Source organism: Orbicella franksi, chromosome 2 (assembly GCF_964199315.1).
Source record: "Orbicella franksi chromosome 2, jaOrbFran1.1, whole genome shotgun sequence".
In the NCBI taxonomy this organism is placed as follows: Eukaryota; Metazoa; Cnidaria; class Anthozoa; order Scleractinia; family Merulinidae; genus Orbicella; species Orbicella franksi.
The window spans coordinates 4,889,608-4,912,121 of record NC_138146.1 but is presented as its reverse complement, the minus strand read 5'-3'; the positions used below and the strand labels follow the sequence as shown (position 1 = coordinate 4,912,121).

The following is a 22,514-nucleotide window of genomic DNA, read 5'->3' as shown; positions in this document are numbered from 1 at the left end:
CAACAACACTAACAACAACAACAACAACAACAAAATCTGTGAAAGAATTAGACCATTTTTATTCAAGTCTTAATGATTTTAATACAAAACCATCAACTAGCACTGATAGGATTACCTTAATTTGCAATGTAACTTAAACTACAAGCTTATATGGAAGCTTAAAACCGCGCGGTGAAATTTAAAGTGCATTACCTCGAATCTATAGAAAACGGTTCCATGAAGCAACACTAGCCAAAAAGCAGGAACACAAGAGCTCTATTTACTGGCAAAACCAGAGGAAACAACTGCTCGCACTTTCCCATGGTGAAATGTTAATCGCAAGAACAGTAAAGTGTCATTGGAATTTCCATTTAATTCGATTGCATTTATTAACTATTCAACCAACAAGTAATTCCGTCAGTATCTAGCTAAAGTTCAAATTATCTGAAATAAAAAAAAAAAAAACAGTCCTCTAGCCACAAAACTGCCACCCCGACTTCTATTTATTATTATTATTGTTATTGTTGTTATTGTTGTTTTTGTTGTTATTGTTGTTGTTATTATTATTATAATCAATAATGTTTATTAGTGGCTTATAAAAAATTACAACTATTATTATTATTATTATTATTGTTATTGTTATTGTTATTGTTATTGTTATTATTATTATTATTATTATTGTTTTGTGTGTTTATGGGCCGAGACGCGTAGACCTAGAACAATATCCGGCCATCTTGCCAGGATTGGTTAACGAAGTATTTATAAGATGGCATCAAGAACACCATTTCCAAGCAAAAAAAGCAGTAACCTGAGCGGGCAAGATAGCGGCCGCTTGTTCGTCCGAGTAGCTAATCACCGGGTAGGATTTGGTTCATTTTGCCCGCTTGCGGAGCTTGCCATATAATAAAAACTGTTATCATGATTTTTTTTTTTAACTGAGTGGCGCAGTTAAGCCTATAACTCTCTCTTCACTTGCGCCATTCTTCCCCTGCACGAGAGAAAACTTCCGTACCGATGACCTAACTCCCAATTGATCGGTGTCTTCTTTAATTGGTTGTTACTTGCGCGGGGAAAATGTAAAACCAAGGGACAATCAATCAGAGACACGAACGGGATCCCTGTGGAACCCGGCTTCCCTTACGCTGAATTCATTCAGAAGCACTGTCTTTCATTTGCATTCTTCACAATCCAGTCTTCAGACACATCCTGGTTCATAACAGCAATAACCACGGGAGCTGATCACGTGTCGTAAATCGTATTCTGTACAGAACTGGTGGGGACAAGCCACGTGATACGAAGAGAACTGCCTAGTCTTCTTGTAGTTGGAGTGCAGTTCTCCGCCCTCTCTTCTGATCTTTTCGACAAGTACAAAGCACTTCAGTCCTTCGCTTTAGCTGACCTGGCGAATTGCTGGAAACAACCAGTTAAGGAATGCAATTAAAGAAATATGGAGGTGATAGAGACTTTTGTGTCAAACTTTCCGTCTGAAAAGAAAGTCTCTTCAAAACCTATTTTGAAAATGAGGTTGATGTCAGCGTCAAACTTTGTTTTCAAAGAAAATAAACAGGCTTTCTTCTTCGCAAAGTCTGAGGAAAAGCCCGTCCTGAAAATATATTTGATTTAGGTGATCGTACACAAACTTGCGAATGGGTAAAAAGTATTTTGCCCTTGGGAAATTTGGGAAGGAGATGGTTTTTTTTAAGGAAGAACGTTACTCCTTGGTTTTAATCTACCTGCCTCGGATTAAAACCTTCCTTAACTTTACGTTCTCAGCACATCTACATCTCCCCTAAATTGGTGCAGTGAAAAAAGTCTATTCAAGGATACAATGACCATTGGTTTCCCTTGGAGGATGTAGCCATGTACGTCTCTCAAGGCCTTCTTTGCTTTGTCTTCACTCGGCAGTGTGATAAAAGCTTGTCCCTTCATACGACCTTCCTTCATCAGACGAATGTCAAATCTGAAAAAAAAAAAAGATTTGTTCCAAATCAAAACTTGGTATTCGTGTAAAATTGTTTTAGAGCTTTGAATTCGATAATTCTGCACTTGGTTTGAATACTGGACGTTTCGTGTTTGCCATTCTTGAATTTCAAGTTTCCCGCGCAGCGCCATGTTTATTCTTGCAAAGCTTGATGGGAAATTATGACTTTGTTGCTCGGTTGGGTGTGTTCAAAATACCGCCATGCATCAATTTGGTGAGGTAAAAGTGCTGCTAATCGTCTGTTATGCGGCGCACATTGGGGCTAGATACGCACAGTTCCAACGCGAAATCTTAACAGGCCTTTTGCGTCACACGTTATTTCGTAAGACCGACCGAGTGAAAGTTCGCAAGGAAATCTTTTACTTGAAAGTAAAGATCTTTTCACTGAACAATATCGCTCGTGGGTTTTAAACTTTTCACACATTCATTTCTGAGTGCTATTTAAAAATTACAATACGAGCCCGAATTATCAACGAGCGAATAGGGAAGTAGCCCAGTGAAGAAGTTGAAGTGAGTTTTAATCGAAGATTTCGCAGTTTCTAATGCCTCCAGGGACAACAACATTATTCAAGCCAATACTGTAAAAATGAGAATAAAATGGAGTACAGTGGAACCCCGTCAATCCGGTCACCAACGGGGCACAAAAAGTTGGCCGTATTAACGGAGTGGCCGTGTTAAAGGGTTCTTTAAATAAGAAAATGACTGACTAAGCTTTTGTTTGGACCAGAACAAAGTGGCCGCAATAAGGAGGTGGCAGCAATAACGAGGTGGCCTCAGTAACGAGGTGGCCGTAAGGAGGGTTCCACTGCATTCAACCTCATACAACACCTGTCTTTTTCTTCCTCTAAATTGTGGTTAATGTACCGACCAAATATGAACTTAAGATCCTAAAAAAAACCAACAAAAGTGCAAAGTTAGGGAGGAGAGGCAGAGAGCAAAACACATCTTTCCTTTCCCTCCCCCTCACACGTCATTCAGCCTCACTACTACTCCCTAAGATGCATTTTCCGCTTTCCCCCAAGCCTCCCGCGTTTTCCGCGATTGCAGTGCAGCCTAAGCTCTGATACATTGGCTTGTTGTGTTGCGTCTTTGGCCATTGTGACTGCTTTGGTCTTAGTTTTGCAGCACTCAGTTGAGAATTGTTCACTCTATAAATGGGCGTTTTCTCTGACTGATAGCAGTCTCTCTTTCGATGGAAGGAGTCATGAGCGACCCTTGAGCGGAGAGGGACGAAGCTCTCGTCCGCGCCATGAGTTTATCGTGTTTCCCGCTCGCGAATTACAAATTCGTTGCTTAAATTGGGAGAAAATAAACTGTACTAGGACCCCGAGATATTCTGTTCCCGTTTTTTGGAGCTTCGGAACTTTCAATTTAAACCTGAAAAGAAGAATAAACTCAAATTTAAAATAATGAAGTTATTACTTTATCAGTGGAAACAATGATTGGCCGAGCTTCCATCGCAGACGCTCTTTGGGTTTATCACTGACAGCCCTAAAGGACGTCGACAAAGGAAACTATTCACCGGGTTTGACCTTCAATGTTTCAGTATAGGCACAAATATGAACACTACCTTTTCATCGACAGTTTTTGCCAGGTTTTTGATGTAGAGTCTACAGGTAGGATCTCCTGGTTTGTAATTCTTGAAAGCAGATAACTCAGGCATTTCTGTGAAGACAAAAAATCACTTTGGATCGAGTAGTAGATCTCTCAAGGTCTCACATAAGTGGCTAGCTACCCTTTGATAGAAATCGCGTCGCGATTGGTTCTCGTTTTTCTCTGGTTGGATGAAAACGTGGCGTGAATTTTTTAAGCCAATCGTGTAACGTAGTAATGCAAAACCAATTACTTTTCAACACTCAAGTGAACACCACTCTATCTATTTTTCTACTTCATGTAAAGTTATTTGCAAAGAGAACTTTAGTAGTTTAAAATGTAAATTTGTTTACAAAGAGAATAAGTTTGCTTACCTTTGGTACTAATTCTGTTTCTTCGTAACTCCGCTGACGAGATAAAATCGTTGCTTTCTTCAGAATCAGATTCATCTTCTTTTTCGTCATGTTTGTCATCATCAAGATCTTCAGGAGGTGCAAATCTACCAAAACCTTCCACCTCTTGTGCAATGGAAGCTGTAAACAAAGCTAGCTGTTAGGGAACTGAATTGCCAAGGTTTGCCAATAGATTCAATGATTCAGTGGTAAGAGATATATTAACTGACTAAGTGTCGGTGTTAGATCATCCACTCTCCTCATGAAAATCGGAGGGAAGGCGTTTCAGTGTTTTACCGTTGACTGACCAACTGACTGACTAAATGACTCAACAACAGACAGACAGACTGACAGACTGTCTGACCAAATGACTAACCAACTGACTGACTGACTGCCTGACCAACTGACTAACCAACTGACTGACTGACTGAATGACAGACTGACCGAATAGCTACCCGACCAACCGACTAAGCAACTGACTGACTGACTAACCGACTGTCTGACTGACCGACTGTTTGACTGATTGACTGACCAACTGACTCGCAACTGTGAACAGTAACTCCATGAATCCTTTAAAATAATTGGTCATTCAATCATTAAGTCATTCAGTCCATCCATCTGTCGGTATGTTGGTCAGCGGCACAGACAAGGAACATAGTTTACCTCTCATCTCATTGTAAGCTGCAGACTCGAATATGTTTGAGATTGCCTCTGTAAGCTTGAACTCAATCTTCTTGGGCTGACCAGCAGGCTGTTCAAATGCTTTCTCTACACTCTCAGGAGTGTGTTTGGATAATGGCGCTGATCTGACTTTCTTGGTCGGTGGTTGAGCTGGATGAAGCTTCACCTTGTGACGTTTATTCGCACCTGTGCCTGGTTTAGCAACAGACATTCTCTGGGCATGCTCAGCCCTTTCCTTAGCTCTGAAGCAAAATCACCAGTCTTTCATTAACCCTTAAAGAGCCAACAGTGGTTGGAATCTAATTTCTAGTCATAGAGCAGAATTCAGTTGAGTGCCGTAAAACCAAACCCAAACCAAACCAATTACTTACCAATTAGACTACTCAGCCAACCTCAAACCATAGTCAAACCAAAACCAAAACCAAAACCAAAGTAATTGACTGACTACTTTCCACACTCAATTGAAAACCGCTCTAACAAAGAACAAGGAAAATACAATGAACCAATCAAGACCCGAAGTTATTGATGTAGCTGACACGGTGTGGGAAAACGTATGCAAGTGAGTCACAGTTGGCTTTGGTTTTCCTTCTAATTGAATGACAAAGTGGCGTGAGTTTTTCTAAACCAATCACATAGCAAAGAGATGCAAAACCAATTACTTTTCCACACTTAAACGAAAAAACCGCTCTCTTATGAATAGCAATCAGAGAGCAGATTACAGGAAAGACTGCTATGCAGTGGTATGCCTCAAACTACAATTAATGTTGTCTTTTTTCAAAGGCAACATTATAATAACTTAAAAATAGTCTGTGACTTTCATAAAAACACACTAAGAGGTAGAAAGCTTTTATAACAGGTACTTGCATTAGCACATAATTGTGACAAATGAAAAGGTAGAAAGCACAGTGAGATAACTGCTGTCCATAAAATGCAGTTCACTTTGTACTAGACATTCTAAAAGTTGTTTGCTTCTTGTTGTCATGCTTTGAGCTCTCTATCTGAAGGCGAACTTGAAAAAAGCGACACTTCATCTCATGTCAAATTCTCCTTTATTGTAGAAAGAAAAGAAAGGCAATTTGCTAGGAGAATCTTGCAGTCTATCAGATGTCACCTAGGGTCTTTTTCCATGCAGCCCTTCATTTGATCTCAAAGTTCGACTTGTAAGCAAGTCTAACTTTTTATGAGTGTGCACTGGTGTTACACAGGCCACAGAAAGGTGACCCTTGTCTGTAACCTCTGGAGTCAGTACTGAACAGGCTAATGCAAGAGACATGTATAATAAACATATTTATTATTGAGCTTAAGATCACCTTTTTTCTCTTTCCTCCTCATCACTTTCTATTTCTGACTCATCACTGGACATAGATATCTCACCATCTGATGAAGCGACTGTTGTCTGTGGTCCCTCAGGTACTTCACCTAACTTAATAACGACAAAGAAAATATTGATCATCAAAGAAGACGACAGCAGCCAGATATCCCTGCAGCAAACTTCTAATGTTTAAACTAAGGTATACTGGATAACATTTGTTTAACAGACAGTTGACTGATACCGAAGTTTACACGTAAATACATGTAAAACTTGAAGTGTAAATTAAATCCTTGTAGCTCATCAAAAAAGTTAAAAATTGACTAAAAGTCTTAAAAGCTCACAGTTTGGAAATAATCTAATGTTGACTGAGGAAACACCCCAGAGCTAGGTTAACTAAAATGGAATATATTCTGAAAAGTGCGCCCAGATCACATTACAAATCTTACCACAGGTGGGGTAGGGGTCACCTGGCCAAATGGAGCTGGGAGATTCATTTTATTCATCAGATGCAAAACCTATACAAGAAAGAAACAAATTAGGTTAGTTTGAGGGAAAACAGGAATATCCTCACTTTTCCGGGAAGGGGAAGGGACAATACCTTTTTCACGAGGCTAGTAATTTATTTGCCTTGACAGAATTTATTAGACTGCCTCTCAAATAAATTATTAGTCATTCAAAAGTAATGTTATAAGCTTCTGTAAGCTTGATCAGTTATTTTATTGGACAATAACCATTTCAAATCTTGCTACAGTAGTAATTAAAAGTAATGTTTCATTAGACCACGGAAAACATTGGTCAAGTCTGGCAGAGTTGCGGAATTTTGATGAATTTTGATGTACTATACCAAACACGAAAGACTGTGTTTGACCACATTTCAAAACACAGAGAAAAGAGTTGAAAATATGATGCCCAGTACAATATTTTTGACAAACTTTGAGGTGATCAAACTCTGTCTTGAGTGTTTGATATATTTCTTCTCAATCAGAACTAAAACTAATGAGAAAATAGCTAGGAATAATTAAGATCGGGTATCCAAACTCTGTCATGTTCACGATTTCTTTTGTTAAAACTTGATCAATTATTATTGAATTTTACAATTTAGGTTTTCGTTTCATTCCCTTTCTTCTTCTTCAGTTACTGTACGTCAAATTTTCAAAAGCAAATCCCACAAATTATAAGCAAAAAAAATTGATAATTTTTTTTCCAGAATTATAGACAAATGTACTCAACTGGCTTTCAAACAAGTACAAGAACAAGATAATCAGACTGCGACCCCAATGCAACCTAATTTTTTCACTGGTGACTAACTTTTCACGCTTCACACTGAAATAACCTTGTTAGCAACTAAATCTGAAAACCTAGGGGCCAGGTGGCACCAAGGTTTTTCCCTGAAAGTCAAGCCCTGCATAATGCAATCTGTGATGCGAACAAGAAGTGCAATCTTCTGATCTCAGACAATGTACCTGGATATAAAATCTTGGAACACAAGCTAATGTGTGAGCAATGTTGGTGAGGATTGCTGAGTTCACTGGAGGATACACATAGTGAAGACTTGGATTGCTACTGTACTTGATTCTGAAATAAAACAATGATTGCAAGCGTTTTCTGTGTGTTCCTATCAAGTTTTAGTATACACTGTAAATCTACACACATTCTATCACAAATGCTGTTTTCTGATTGGCTACGCTACTCACTATCTATTCTGTTGTCGATAGTGAGTAGCCTATAGCATACGCAGTGCATGGTTCTTATTTTTTCTTACCCTAGTCCTGGGGCAATTCCTTGGATGTTGGATTTGACTTTCTCTTTGCTTCCTTGTTGTGTTTCTTGTTTTTGTGTGTCCTTCTCATTCTTGGTTTTTTCATCCAACTCTGTCTTAGGCTCCACTCTACATTGTAATAAGTCATATCACACATGAGCATTTCATTGATGTTTCCAGCAGGTGGGCAAAACTTTTCTGAACTGACCTTTTTATAACAAAAACTTGTCTCTGTCAATGGTTAAACCAGGCAGTAAAAATCATCCTCACAGCCAGTCATTTTGTCCAGTGCCAGCCCTTAATTAAACCCCTGATACACTCTTTCTTTTTTATAAGCATATGTTTTACGCCAATGTCAAGGCTGAACTCTATAACATGATGTTTCGACATCATCTTGTTACAATTATCAAATGCAGATTAAAAAAGATTCAGTTCAGATATATACTAGTTTAGGTGTTAAGGGAAAATGTGAGGAGCAATATCAGCTAATTAAACACTTTTGCCCGCATAGAGTCCGCTTGTGTGTTTATGTTTGGTCTTTTTTCTTTGATTAGCAACATCTCTTAAATCAAGCGTTCTTGCCAGTTTCCCTCTGCAATTCTTTAAGATGCTGAATTGTTCATGCATATTTGGTTGGTCTTGGTTGTGACTTTTGCAAAGGTGTTTTCTGACCACTGACTACTTATGCTCATTAATGCCTTGCTCATTAAACAGGTGTCGGCATGTGTATCCGACATAACTTGAATTGCACAAGTTACATTATTTTGCATTTGCAAACAACGCATTGTTGATTTACTAGAGATGGTTTCTTCTTCATCACTCTAAGGTCTTGGATGAGTTTCCTACTTGTGAAGATGGACTACAGATCTTTGTTTATCTTCATGGAAAGGTCGCTTAAGTCACTGCATACAATGTCAGCCAAATTTTGGCTTTAAAAAGGCAAAATAATGTGCATTGGGTTTTCCGCCACAGTGCTCTCTGTTTGATCATGGACTTGAGCGAGGGAACGATTGAATCTGCTGATGGTTGAATCAATGAGCTTCTCAGGATATTTCAAATTCAGGAACACTGTTTTATTTCAACCACCAGCAGATTTAACCGTTCCCTCACTGAAGTCCATGATCAAACAGAGAGTACTGTGGCAAAAGCCCCGATTCACATTATTTTGCCTTTTAAGGTCACTCAAAACAGTTTCCAGCACTTTCCAAGGCTTAGGTTTTGATGGGTCATTGTAACCACCATTTATCAGTTGATGCTACAATCATAGCATTGGTGAACACCTTGTTATAATTTTCATGACACAGTAGGTTACCATAGCAACAGTATGACCTGCTAAATCACCCTTTATTATAGCTTTAAAGGCTTATAATTCAAAAGCGGTGAAATTTCTTTATATTATTAAATTTTGATAAGCATGATAAGATGCTCATTTCTGTTTTCTGTCACCTTTCCAAGTCTTACTTTTATAGTTTAATATATAGCTGTTATTAGTTGCCATAGCTATTGTGTGTTGTTCTTACATTAATGTTTTGTATTCATATATAAATTTAACTATTCTAGACTTCCTTCATACATGTAACATAGAAATAGCATTCAGTTTTCTTGCTGACTTGTATATTGTTTCTATTTAATACTGATGTTAACTGCTGCCTGGCTCCGCTAGCCCCATGGTTATTCCAGGCAGCAGTACTCTAAATTTTACTTTTAATATTTTCATCGTTATAACTTTTTTATTTTGAGCAAGAGTGAGTACAGCTAAAGATTGATTGATTGATAGATTGATTGATGCAACTTTTGGCAAAGTTTAGTAAAATTCTGTACATAGGGTTCAGAACCACCTTAAATTTTCAAAACTTTAAGGTGGCTCTGAACCCCACAAGTGAATTTTTTTAAAAACCCTGCCAAAAGTTATGTCTTATCATGCTCATAAAAATTTGATTATATAAAAAAATTTCACTGTGCCATTTTATTATGAGAGCTTGACAGAGGTTTTGCAGACAGAGCACTTATTTGGGATGGACATTGCAATGTTAGTGAAACAAAATTTTAATAAAATTGTAAGTCCCAAGGAACCTATTTTTCCATTCCCCTATAAAAGCCTTAAGTGACAAAATAATCAACACAGTTCAAGGTTGCTAAAAGTTCATATGGTGGGATGCCAACAAAAATAACAGGATTAATTACAACTTTATAATCTCAGCCAGCTTCTCTGTTGGGGGTTTCCTCTGATTTTTAACCTTTAAGCCCTGATAGTGCCATATGGCACAAAATGCTATTAAAAAGCTAAATATAGCAGTTTTTAGTGGAGCATAATTGGTAAATATATATTACTTACAAGTGGTCTTTGGGCCTACAGTCAGGGCTTGAAGGGTTAAGAAAACGATGGAGAAATCTGTCCATCTGTACCGCATGCTTTCTTAACAATTGTAACAGTCTGCAGTCTTCTCTAAAGAGCTGGTGTCAATATATAAAAATCTTAATATGTTATTCTCACTTAGCTGCCCTTCTTGCAAAAAGTTTTATTAGGGATGTAACAATTTAAAAGAGCACTTGAAAAAAGAGAAATTGTAAGAAGTTGGCTACAGTCCGTGGAATGGAGTACATGTTCATGTGAAAACAGACTGAAACCTTGACCGCTTACCTGCTACACTGTTGAGCTGCAAGACGTTCATGAAAGGGTTTGGCATACTCTGCTGTCAATATGCTGCCAAGGACCTCAGACTGGTGTAACTGAGAGAGTGCCTGTACAATGTGTAATGAATAGTGCTGTAGTTAGGGTTAGAGGCTGAAGGCTGGACGTCTCCTCCAGTTATCTACCAAACAATGTTGAGTACTTTGATGCCATATATTTGCATAGTTACTGTATTTTCTTTCTTTTTTTTTTGACTCGAGTATCTCATAAGTTTCAGGAAGAAATCCAGTACATGTACTTAAGAAAGCTGTTGGAAACCCTGATCTGGGCAAAGTGCAGATCTGAATGATGATTTCAGTTGGGCATTCCAAGTAGCTAAAAAATTGGCCCAGGGTGCAGTAGCAGGGTGCTGTAGCAGATTTCAAATTATGAGCACAATATACACACTACATGTATATTTTAGGACATATACATGTAGGAATTTAAAATAATCCCTCAAACCCAAATCATACACATGAGTGCAGTTGTAACATTTGAAAACACTATGTACCAGTTCACAAATTGGCACCAGTTTAATAAAAAAAATTGTACTGGCACAGAAACAAGTTGCATGTTACAGTGTGCATGTACTGTGTCAATTTACTCTATGAAAAATGCTGTTTCAGTTATCATTACTGCACCTTTCAATAGCATACAAACTCTATTCTAACAACAGTTTCATGTTTTTTTGCTGTCCATCACCTTAGCAAACCTCTCAGGAAACAAAAGTTTACTTCAAAAGGTTCAAAAGGTCACGTCTATGGGTTGTGATTGATAGATTTTGATTTGTTTTGTTTGTCTTTTCTTTTCAAGGTTAGTTAGTTGTCATCAAAATTATGATCAATATATTGATGGCAGCCAAAACTACAATCCTTAGGACCTCCACAGACTAGATATTTAGCTGTCGACAACTATTTGTTATCAACATTTAAATGTTATGGACAACTAATTGTGTCCAAGGCAAGCATTCCACACATTGGAGTGTTAGTTCTCGATAACTAAGTCAGGCCAGCAAGACCTTGAAAACCAACATTCACTACGCATGCTCAAAACAACATACACATGCTCAAACCACTGTCCACTGACAATGCAGTTTTGATAGCTGTCAACAACTAACCAATGATTCCCACACACAGGAAGAATTGCCAAAAACGTAGTTGTTGACAACTAAATAAAAGCAGTTTCCCTTTTCCAAAAGGGAAACTGCTTAGTTGTCAACAACTAGAAATTTAGTGTTTAGCTGTTCACAACTCATCTCAACCAAGTGCTACGTTTCTTAGTTGTCGATAACATTTAGTTGTTGATAACAAAATTATAGTTGTCAACACCTAAATGTCTAGTCCATGGAAACCCTTACTTAGGCTTTGAGCTGCACAGTTTGTGTGTTACTGAAAGGTGCAGTTATTTGAAATGTATTAAAGAAAATCAGACTGGTTTCCTAAAGTTTGAACTTACCCTCACTGCTTCTGCCTGGGTGGAAAACTCAACAAAAGCAGCATCTTTCTGAAAATATAGGCAATTACCGGTAATTCAGAGATAACAATCAACTCCCAAGCTTGTTAGCTATTAGGACAGTTTCCTTGAGTTCTTTGTTGGAGATGGTAGTAAAAGGTGGCCCTAAATTTTCTCTAGAAATAATGCTGTTGGACTTACTTCACCACTCTAGGAAAGACAATAATTATATAAAATCACCTTAATCTACTCATTAAATATTTTGAAGTGTGGAATAAAAATTTACAGTGCGCTTCACCAAACTTTTGACAAACGCTTTCCAAAGTTTGTTTGAAATTCCTGAAGTTTGCTACGCAATTTCGTTACGTAATTCTCAATCAAATTGCGAACTTCAAAACAAAGTTGTGAATTTAACGCCAACCTTCATTGGGAAGGAGCTGGTCACTATGTAGATTTCTAAATAAAATACTTGTGAGAGATGAATACTGGTACATGAAACACAATCAATTTATATAAAATTTACATATATTTCAACCACAGAATAAAAATCAAAGTTAAATACATCACTTAAAGAATTGTTATAAAGCCTAGGGCAACCCGTGTGCTCAGCTAGTTAATTGCTAATTGAGCTTCGAAATTGAAAAGATTTCAGTGGAACTGATAAACCACATAGTTCAAATTAACATAGGTTTAGCAGTAAAATTGTTATCGATTTCATCAATTACATTTACCAGGTTAACTTACTAAATCGTAACCAGCCAGAGTTGTCTCAGGAAGTAGGGAAACCCTACTTGAAACGATTTGCTTGTAACAGCGGGCTATCTTTGACCTCCTATCTAGGGCAACCTTAGCACTAGTGGTTACCCTACCTGCTTGGAAACAGGGCCTAAAGCTCAGTCCAAATGGGAAATGTTTGTTGACCACAAACACGTTTGGTGACAAACATGGTTGTGTTGTACAGAGTGGCCAAACGGTATCGAGCTTGTTTGAACGAAAAAAGTGTTTTGCAATATTTGATTTCATGTTGATGCCGTTTAAATTTTATCAAACACGATCCAACACGACCCAACAAGGTTTCCAAACGAGAAAATGTTTGGTCACAAAACAATGTTTGATTGTGTTTGATCACCAAACATTTCCCGTTTGGACAAGGCTTAGAGCTTTCGTCCTGAGCTTGCGTGCGGTCGTAAAATTATAAGGAGCCACCTTAAATAATTAAGCTAAAGTACAAAAGCAGTGCGTACTAGTCAAATTAAAACAAGCCCGGGTCCAGGTGATTAACATTACTTCAGTTGCATTCCAAAATGCCGAAGAAATACTCACCAATTTTCCTCGTCTTTCCATACATATTACTTCTTTAGCTCCAAAGTGTTTTAATAAGTCGGTTTTATCGCTTACACTAAGCTGCGAAGGCAAGTGTTTTACCAACAACTTCGAAGACCCACCGTCCGCCATATTGAAATGTTGCCCTTTAACCGCTGAACAACACTTGACGGGCTCAGAGCGGAGGCAAAAAAGCTGGCGGGCTGGGGAGACCATGGGGTTAGAACCTGTCCAACATAGTGTTACTGCTCAGTTACTGACTTTATGGTTGCAGGTGACCAAAACATTTTCCACTCGGTCAGTAACTGATGCATCCTGATAGCAATGGTGCCTGTATATTTACAGCCTCACCCACCCACCCATCTCAAACCCTGATATTATGTCAGGTGTTAAGAAGTATGGACAGGGGGAAGGGGATACTCTCTAAGGATGTAACAGTACAGATAAAAGAAATGGGTCACACTCCAACCAAAGGTTTTCAGAGGTGATCTCCACCTATCTTCCTGGGGTTGGGGGGATGGGGTCTGAGTGTCCCATATCCCATTAATTTTTTGACCTAAACATATCCCATATCGCTTAAAACTTAACCTTTTGCAAATTAATAATCTTCCTACTCTATATCCCTGCATATCTGCTTTAACCATCCAGATTTTTGAAAACCCTTGTAGGGGCCTCAACAGGGCAGCCTGGCACTGTATCACCCTTCTCTTCAGCATTAAGCTGAGCACTCACATTTCAAGTGCCAAAATCACAGATAATATTATTATCAAAAGCGATCCTTTCCTGACATTTTGGAATATCAGTACAAGATTCCTAAGTCCATGATCGATTTTGACTTTGCATTGAATTGAGCTCCATTTGTACTAGCACCTTGTATTTAAAGACACAGTATTTCCCATTAAGCACTGCACGCTGTGATCTCTTGGCAGCCATTGTTGTGATGTGGAAATTAATTTCTGGGGATTCTTTTGTTTGTCGCCAGAATAGAACTTGAAAACAATAGACGCCTCCCTCCTGTGAAATCCAAAACAACAACAGAGGCGCGCGAAGCATAATGGCCAATACTGGGCCTTTAACACCAGTATTTGTAGCTGGATGCAATGTATCCAGGTAACAAATTATTTTTGCCAGAGGCAAGTGACAGCCGAAAATAAGTCTACATTCGCAGGCTACTGGTTACAAGTATCCCAGGACATTCTCTCATTATGTGGCAGATCAGTTTTGTTGAAAAGTGGGTAGGGGCTAATTTTTTAATGGGAGCAGTCTGGGCCCCTTCCTGATCTACGATGACACTGAAGTTCACAGACACACTTCATTTATTTTACATGCAGTGAGTGATAAATGGAACTGTGAACCCCAAGAGCAAACTACAAGGATGAGTGTGCTTGACTTTAACCCAGAATCCAATTCGAACTGATAGGCCACCATGCATGGAAAGCATGTATCAATTCAACTTCTTGTGGTCTTGTACAGCTAAAACATAAGCCAATCCTTTGGTCAAATTTTGTAATCACAGAAAAATGTGGTACTGATCCCAAGAGTTGTTTCCCATTTTATCCTGGCAGATTCTCACACTGTAACTGCACAAAGTTTAAATATCAATATCTGGTTAAAAGGGAGAAATATTGCACTTCCGAAGAGAACAGAAACACAAGAACATTTTGAGGAACTGGAGAAATAACTCAAGAGATGTTGCATCATGGTTCAAGCTCAATTGATTAAAACAACCTTTGAGAAAATGCAAATCCATCCAAAGTAGCCCCCCCCAAAAAACACAAACAGGCCTACAGATCGATCAATTTCTCTTCATTACAGTTACACAGTTCTGAAATGTGCGGGTGGCCCAGTTTTTGTTTTTGTTAATCGTAAACAAAAATGCAATGATCTCTCCCATGTCCTTGCAGTCTCATTTCTTTCAGGCCTGAATTGTGACCACAACTAAATTCCCTCAACAAGCAGGGTTGAACTTGTTAAACAGAGTAATGCAGTTTCCATGGAATAAAGGCAAATAAAAAACCCTACCACATACACAAAATTTTGCAAGTTATTCTTGCAAGTTCAGGTTGCATTTCAGCCCATTACTAATACAGAATATAGCTGGACTCCACTGATTCCAACTTGCTTATTTTGAATTCAAAACCATTTCCCTTGAATTTTGCCCTTCAGTCATTTACTATCAGCTATTTCAAACTCCCACTATCTCGAACTACTTTCTGTCTCCCATGAGAGTATGAAATAGAGGGGTTCATGTGTACATTACTCCTTTAGGAATGGAACTTAAGAATAACTGCAACATTTTTTGAATTTAGCTATAGATATTGGATACATATTTTTAGGCTAACACAATTCCTAGATATTTACAGCATTAAATGGCTGTACCAAATTCACAACACAAACCATGGCAACTTCCAGAAGACAAAAACAATCCATTTTTCATCTGTAATATAATCCAGTGATAAAGACATTTTCTCTTGTCATTATGCCTCAATGTAACTGCCCAAATTAGCATTTAGCAAATGCATTTCTGTGCTAATATCACAAAAACAAACTTGTATTGGCCAAGTGACGAGCAAAATTCTATTCCAAAATAACCATGTTTATATATAACGTCACTTAGGATAGCAACATGCTTGCCAAAATATTTACCCAGAATTAGAACGGTTGAAAAGTAAGACACGGTTACTTTCAAAAGGAATAATCATGCACTTAATAGTAATTGGCTGTGAAAGCCAAGGTCTTGTGCAGACACATGTCAAAGAACTTATAGGAGATGAACATGCAATCTTTACATCCAAATTCCATCCCTTAGGAACTACATTATTCGAAACAGTCAAAGCTGTTCAAGCAAAAACTACCAAGACTCCAAATGATTGCTCATTTTTTAATCTCATCTCTTAGATATAATTTAACAATACATTTTACATGGGAAAGTCTTGCTATTTCTACGTAAAAGTAACACATCAATTCCATCATACGACATGTCACTCCTCTGCTGACCAAACTATCATTTACATCACACCAATCCTAGAAGATAAATCATTGCTACACCTTCCAAATTCTGCAGCAATTTAAGAGCAACATTAGGGAGTAAATTCTGGTGGATGAAAATAGCAACAGGGCAAAACATAGTACCTCACGAGTTTCTCAATGTCACTACAAAAGACAATGGACCAATATTACTTTAAATACTAAGTAATTTGGAAGGGTAGCAATTACATGCAAAGTATCTCACATTATCTATGTAGCTTCAGCTTTCGATAAACTGTTTTTACTTAAAGATCATCAACAATACAAAATAAATGGAAAATAAATCTATTATATCGGGCTAACTAGCAGACCCTTTGAAACTTCTCCCCGACAATTTATGAAGGGATGCATAACACATGACTGGGAAGCTTACTACAATAATTTGCAGTAACAAAAGCTTAGGAAATGAAAGGTTCTTGTTAACATTGAGAAATAGGAAGCATGAAACTTGCTATATCAACACATTCTCCCAAGACAACAATATTAGCAACTGAAATGCCTAGCAAACAAGATGATAGATCATTGCACGCTCTGAACCTATAAATTATGCTACTTATTTTACGGTTTGACTCTCAAATTGGCGCACATTGGGCTCGTCTCTCGGACAAGCTGTACACTACACCAAAAATAATATCCTACTACTTAATAAATTTAAACAAGTCTTAAACATTAGTTTGCTTTTCTTAGCAAAAAATAAAACAATATGGCAAAGAGCTTTGACTGTAATTTAATCTATTATAACAAACCTCAAAACACGTGCGAAGTCTACAACGAAGTAGTATTTTTGGGCGGGTTAACGAACTATAACATTGGAGTTACTGAAAGATATTAAATCCTAATTAAGCTGTTAGAATCGTTAGATTCAAAACCTTGACTTCACGGTACTATCTTCAACCACTCGTTTCTCTTCAGATCTGCAAATTTTCACAGTTTACAGCGAACAAGTCATCTAAATTGTATGAGAAAGCAGTTTGTTTTAATCTAGTTCCGATTTCGCACACTCGAACAAGATTAAAACTCACTTTGTAAATATTTGCCGACTGCGGTAGAACGTTACGGACGAGGACTTAGACGCCATTATAAAGACAGAACAAAACTTCGATAGTTCGAATTCCACGAGTTAACTGAATGAATATAGATTTCGTCCTATTGACATAATACACAGTAATTCTAACGCATGTCTGAAGATTTCTACTTATATAAATATCATGGCTTCTTTAACTATAGCCTTCGATTTACTCTCTCGTGTGCTCACTTCATTTTCTACGGCTTAATTCGAACTTAACCTACCAAAGAGCCGACATTGCTTCTTCAATACTTCGGGAGTATTATTACACTGTTGAGCTTTTCATAACAATCAAAAGATTATAATAAAAAATTAATGTCTTTGTGCTGATGTAACCGAGCGAGATCGCCCCTGCTTAATTCGAAAATCGCTAACTGGCGTGTTAGGCAAGCCCCACCTAGATCTGAAAAGCGGCACACCTTCGGAAAATTACACCGATTTCGGGTTTTCGACCGAATTCCTTCCCGACGGGGCTGCTTCTACCGAAATGAACAGATTTCTCCCAATTTCAACGGTCGAAATCCAGCAATAAAACAGGCGTCGAGTGAATAATAATCAAGAAGATTCAAGAATAGCTTTTCAGTCACGAATCGCGAGTTCGACACGCTCGTAATTCCCTCGCAACGGAGGCCATGTCCAAAAGTACAGCAACCGAAACGAATACACGCTTACATCACACAACCTCCCTTACTGAGCGAAAACAACAGAGCCACGTCTTGCAAAAAAGCAAGAGAAAATAATAATTACAATAAGGAACCAACGTCCCTGGATTGAACGCCTAAAGTAATTCATTAGTATTCGCTAGGTTATAGAAGCGCTTTGTTTGCTCAAAGTTCACAGAAAACGAATTGGAAAAGCTTACAGTTTATTCTTGTGCCTCCTCGGCCTTTGGTGCATCGCCACCATCACCATTCTCCACCGGGGCTTCAGCATCATCCTTTTTCTCTTCTGATTCTTTGGCCTCCTCCTTCTCTCCTTCTGCTTGTTCCTTTGGTTCTTCGGCGGGTGTCTCTTCCGCCGCATCTCCGTTTACAGCAGGCGTTTCTTCCTTATTCTCCTCGCCCTCTTTCTTCTCTCCTTCTTTTTCGCCGCTCGTTTCGCCCTCCTTCGCCTCTGCAGCGGGTTCTTGACTTTTGGTACGCTTCTTCTTTTTCACACTTAGCCTTGATTTTGGTCGCGTCTCCTCCACTTGCTCTTCTGAACACAGCTCGTTCCAGTCAAGCCAGAAGTTGAGCTTCATCCGGTCGCAGAAATCTACCAGGTTTTTCAAATCTTCCTTCACAACTTTAGCCAGCGGCGAGCTCTCGGCCGTGTGCAGAAGGCATGACAGGAGCCCAAACATCGTGCAATCGATAGTCGAGGGATCAGAGCCCATGAAAAACTCCTTGTCGTCGAGGAAAGAAGACAACGCACGTAGATCTTTCTCGCCAATAGCATAAATTTCTTCCTTGTTGTGCTTGCCGATCTCATGTGCTTCGAGACACTTCACACATTTGCCTTGATCGAGCTTTGGGCGTACATTCTTTCTGACAACATCCAAACCTTTGAAGTATTTCTTCGTCTCCGCGAAGTTATCCACCCATCTATAGTACATCAGGCTCCAGAAAGTGTTTTCCTCTGCCATGCATTGGAAAGCTCGTGAGCAAGCTTTGTCCTTATCGCTAAGGTTAGCATCCGCGTCCACTTCGAACTTGGAATTAAGGAAGCTTAATAGATTGTGTTTCTTTGTCTCGCCTTGGTATTCGAGGTACGGTAACTTCTGGTCTGTGCCAGTTTTGTAAACGTTTTCGTAAGGAATCTTCATCATTCGGCAGTAGGTCTCCACTTTAATGCAGGCGGGAAGCGGCGAAGGAATGAAGTTCCACGGGGGATGTTGATAAAGTAAAACTTTCGGCGGCAAGGAGCCATTTTCTTCTTGCTTTTCGCCTTCAGCGACCGCGTTCGCTTCGGCCTCCTCTGGCTTGTTTTCATTCGCTGTGTCATCCTGCTTCTCTTCGACATGATTCTCCTCGGGTTTCTCAGCCTCTTCGCTTTTAACTTCGAGTTGCTCCGGCTCAACAGGCGGTGTGATAACTTCTGTCGCCATCTTTACGCTAAGAAATCAGCAAAGTAATGCTCAATGATCAAGGCTTCGATCAGCTACAACGCCTTTCTCTAGCGAACGAAGGCCAAGCCCAAGAATGACCTTTAGCTTACTTGAGAACCACGCGTTATTAGCACGTTTCAAGTTTATAAATTGACGGTATTGTCAAAAATCTAGCCAATCACAAGCTGGCTTAAATTCACGAACCAATCACGTGCGCTGTTGCTTAGGCAGGCAAAGTTATGGGTGTGAGGTCGAGCAAAATGCCGAAGTGGGGTGGTGCTGGGGCAGACATATTGGACAATACAATAGGGCAAATGTCTTTTTACTGAAAAGAAGTGCCAAACTGCAAACAAAGGACATAATTTTCGTTTGACATCTCAATAAAAGCGTGTAAATGTTCGGCATGAGCGAAAATCCTTCCCAGAAAGACTCAAGCAGTCCGATTGTACATTTTGTTTTGGAGTTTTTGTTCAGTCACGGCGTGATATTTTGGCGAACTGATGGCTGTATGATTTTATCTTGCTTCTGTAATATATTGATTGGATAGAGAGGATCGGGTAAATTAGTCCTACTCGAAATCGCATTGATGTTAGGATCAATTACGCAAAACATAACACCCCGACGCTGTGGTATGAAATGAAAGTGTCTTGATAACGGCGCGAAGATTGCATGCCGATCAAAAATTATTTTGATTGTTGATTGAGCAACTTTACGTGGTAGGGGGGGAGAAATTTTAATTTAGTCGTTTTTCACACGTTTGGATTAAAATTTACAGTATTGGGCGGGATTATGCGAAGGAAATAAATATAGCCATAAGACAAAAGAAGGATGACGCAACCTGAACAGGGAATAAGTTACGACTCGCGCTGTGGTTCCAGTTCAAAGTTCCGTTTGAATATTAAGTCCGAAATTTTTGCGTTTCACAGAATCGGCCAAAAAATAAAAACAAAAAGTGAATACATTAACCTTGCAATTTTTCAAAGACCCGTCGATGCTCTTGACAATTTTTAAGTTTGATCAAGGAGAGCGGTGAAGCATGAAAATGATAGAATATCCATGTTCAAGATTGGTGGTTAGCGATCATTTTAGTAAAAAACAATAAAACTTCTCTGGAAGTTTGCGACCCAAGAAACCGGCTGAATGCAAATTTTTCTTTTCTTCGTTCCGCCAAAATTTCACAATATTGTCAACATTCTGACGCAAGCGAACAAAATCGAATTTTCATTGGTTCTTGATGAAATGTTCAGAAATGAACGCGACAACTTTATAACAATACGGGAACTGGAAGTAAACAGAATTTTAACTGTCTGATGTTTCCGCCACACCCAGTAATTTTTCTCTGTGCTGGAAACAAAAAAAAGTCGACGAAGAGAAACTTATGCTGTGCGTAGATCAATAAGAAAAAGTCAAAATTAGTTTTTGCAATCAACTAGGTTAAAGGTTATGCAAGGAAATTTCATAATCCGGGAGTGATTGAACACTGATTATAAAATGTAAACAAATTAAGTATCTAACTCTGCTAACATAAGCACGTTGCTCCCAAGTTTTCTAGTAGTTCCCGTGAAAAAAGCTCAAGTTCTAAAGGTCATTTCACCGGCTCGCTATAATTACATCACTCGTTAACATAGATATGTTGTAGATCTTTCAGAAACTTCAAGTTACCGAGTTAGTTTACACACGCTTGAGAGTGATGGGTACATTTGAAAGATGATTCTAAACATGGTGATATTTGGCTAATTGCGTTGTAGCGTTGAATGCTCTCGGGCATTTGTGCTATTTTAGCGTATTTTCGTGAATTCTTGTCGATTACATCACGTGCTAAAGATCGATCGCTACAAATTCCTGCCATGGAACACCCGGTTGACACGTGACCGCATGTGACCAGGGTATGTCGGAAATTTTATTATTCACGTCAAACGCCTGCACAATGATGCTGATTGCAAAACTGCAGACCAAAATTGCTACACGCTCTTTTTTTTTTTTTTTAAGGAAGCAATCCGTGGAATTTCATTCCAGAGAGAGAAACAACACTTATCTGGTGATAAGCTAATATCGGATAATGAACTATTGTAAACAAACTATTTTTGTTCCAAGAAAAACAACTTTATTTGAACTGAAACAATACAGGGTTCATTCAAGACCATTCAAGGCGCTAGAGTGTTTAGAGTTGCTCAAGTGCCTTCACTTCCGGCAAGAATTGAAGGGGAGGGGGGAATCATCCAGACCGCATTAGCTTATCACCCGGGTTATCAATCCCGGGGCATTTTCAGACTGTCTATCAAAGGGATAAGAAGACAATCTTCCACACACACACACAGAACAAAAATCAAATCAATTCAGTTTTTCTAATAGGGAATCCAAAACGGAATACTTAATACTAAAAGGATCTCTTAAAATACGGGATTTATAGATTGTCCGGTCCCTCCCCTCCCCCCTCCTATTTTAGGGTATGTACTTTGTCCAGGACGTCTCGGGGAAGTGAAAACGTCACCGAAATGTTTTGGAATCGTGACCATTATCTGCCAGCGCCTGCTGTTAATCATAAGGGCATTGATTTTCTCAATCCTGACAATGTACGTGGGGTAGGTCACGGAGCAAAAATGATCACGTTTCTTCCCTTTAGGATATTTCTCGATCACAAGTTCCAGGGTGTGCACGGGTTGATTTAACCTTGGATGCTAGTGTCAGGTTTAGTTCTTGCAGAAGGTTGTAGTTGCCTAGAATCGTCTAGAAGAGTCTTCCAGAATCGCCTGACATGCATGAGTAAACTTGCTACCTTCTATCAGAACGATCGGGATATATTGAAGAGTACTGAAGAGCGGCGAAGATTCGCGCGGCAAGGGGGAGTGCGTGGGATGGTGTCTTCTTCGGCGGCTTGCGGTTTTGCGTCTTCAGCAATTAGGGCGGAAAGAAAGGAGAGAAAACAATGCAAGATTGATCAAGCGGCTAAAGGTCTTTTTTTCTATTGTGCTAGATATTCGGCCCCCCTGTGCACTTTACACGGTTCATGTTTGATGTTAGAGTTACCCGCGCGTGCATGACACGCGTGTACCTGTGGATTGACGCGCGGATGAAGATAAAAGTCATCCTATTGTTGATTTGTGATGTATATTTTGCGTGTGCTTCGTCCTCTGTCACCTTGGATAGCCTTGTAAATTGCAAGCTAAATTTGCTCGTATATGTGCTATGTCG

The 22,514-nt window shown here is 39.0% G+C and overlaps 2 protein-coding genes across 3 annotated transcripts; both read right to left on the bottom strand.

Moving 5' to 3' along the window:
• Positions 1-41: 41 nt before the first annotated feature.
• On the bottom strand, positions 42-15,931 carry LOC145477894 (RNA-binding region-containing protein 3-like). Of its 2 annotated transcripts, none has more exons than XM_081455761.1 (13): positions 13,144-15,931; positions 11,824-11,871; positions 10,339-10,439; positions 7,701-7,826; positions 7,402-7,513; positions 6,385-6,453; positions 5,937-6,049; positions 4,609-4,868; positions 3,928-4,086; positions 3,531-3,625; positions 2,789-2,847; positions 1,807-1,939; positions 42-1,389 (listed from the first exon to the last, which is right to left on the bottom strand). In XM_081455761.1, the coding sequence occupies exons 1-13, from the start codon at positions 13,357-13,359 to the stop codon at positions 1,357-1,359; spliced, it is 1,524 nt and encodes a 507-aa protein (XP_081311887.1). In that variant the 5' UTR covers positions 13,360-15,931; the 3' UTR covers positions 42-1,356. The 2 variants fall into 2 exon arrangements, with proteins under 2 accessions (XP_081311887.1, XP_081311888.1); XM_081455762.1 differs by having other exon boundaries at positions 11,824-11,867.
• A 79-nt stretch (positions 15,932-16,010) lies between these two features.
• On the bottom strand, positions 16,011-19,428 carry LOC145477901 (failed axon connections homolog). The gene has a single exon (XM_081455770.1). The coding sequence runs from the start codon at positions 19,320-19,322 to the stop codon at positions 18,102-18,104; it is 1,221 nt and encodes a 406-aa protein (XP_081311896.1). The 5' UTR covers positions 19,323-19,428; the 3' UTR covers positions 16,011-18,101.
• Between the last annotated feature and the right edge of the window lie 3,086 nt (positions 19,429-22,514).

Coding starts and splice junctions, on each gene's coding strand:
- LOC145477894 (XM_081455761.1), bottom strand. CDS start 13,359: ATGGTCTCCCCAGCCCGCCAGCTTTTTTGCCTCCGCTCTGAGCCCGTC. Junction 7,514..7,700: donor GGAATTGCCCCAGGACTAGG/GTAAGAAAAAAT, acceptor GTTTTATTTCAG/AATCAAGTACAGTAGCAATC. Junction 6,454..7,401: donor TTCCAAGATTTTATATCCAG/GTACATTGTCTG, acceptor TTTCTTGTATAG/GTTTTGCATCTGATGAATAA.
- LOC145477901 (XM_081455770.1), bottom strand. CDS start 19,322: ATGGCGACAGAAGTTATCACACCGCCTGTTGAGCCGGAGCAACTCGAA.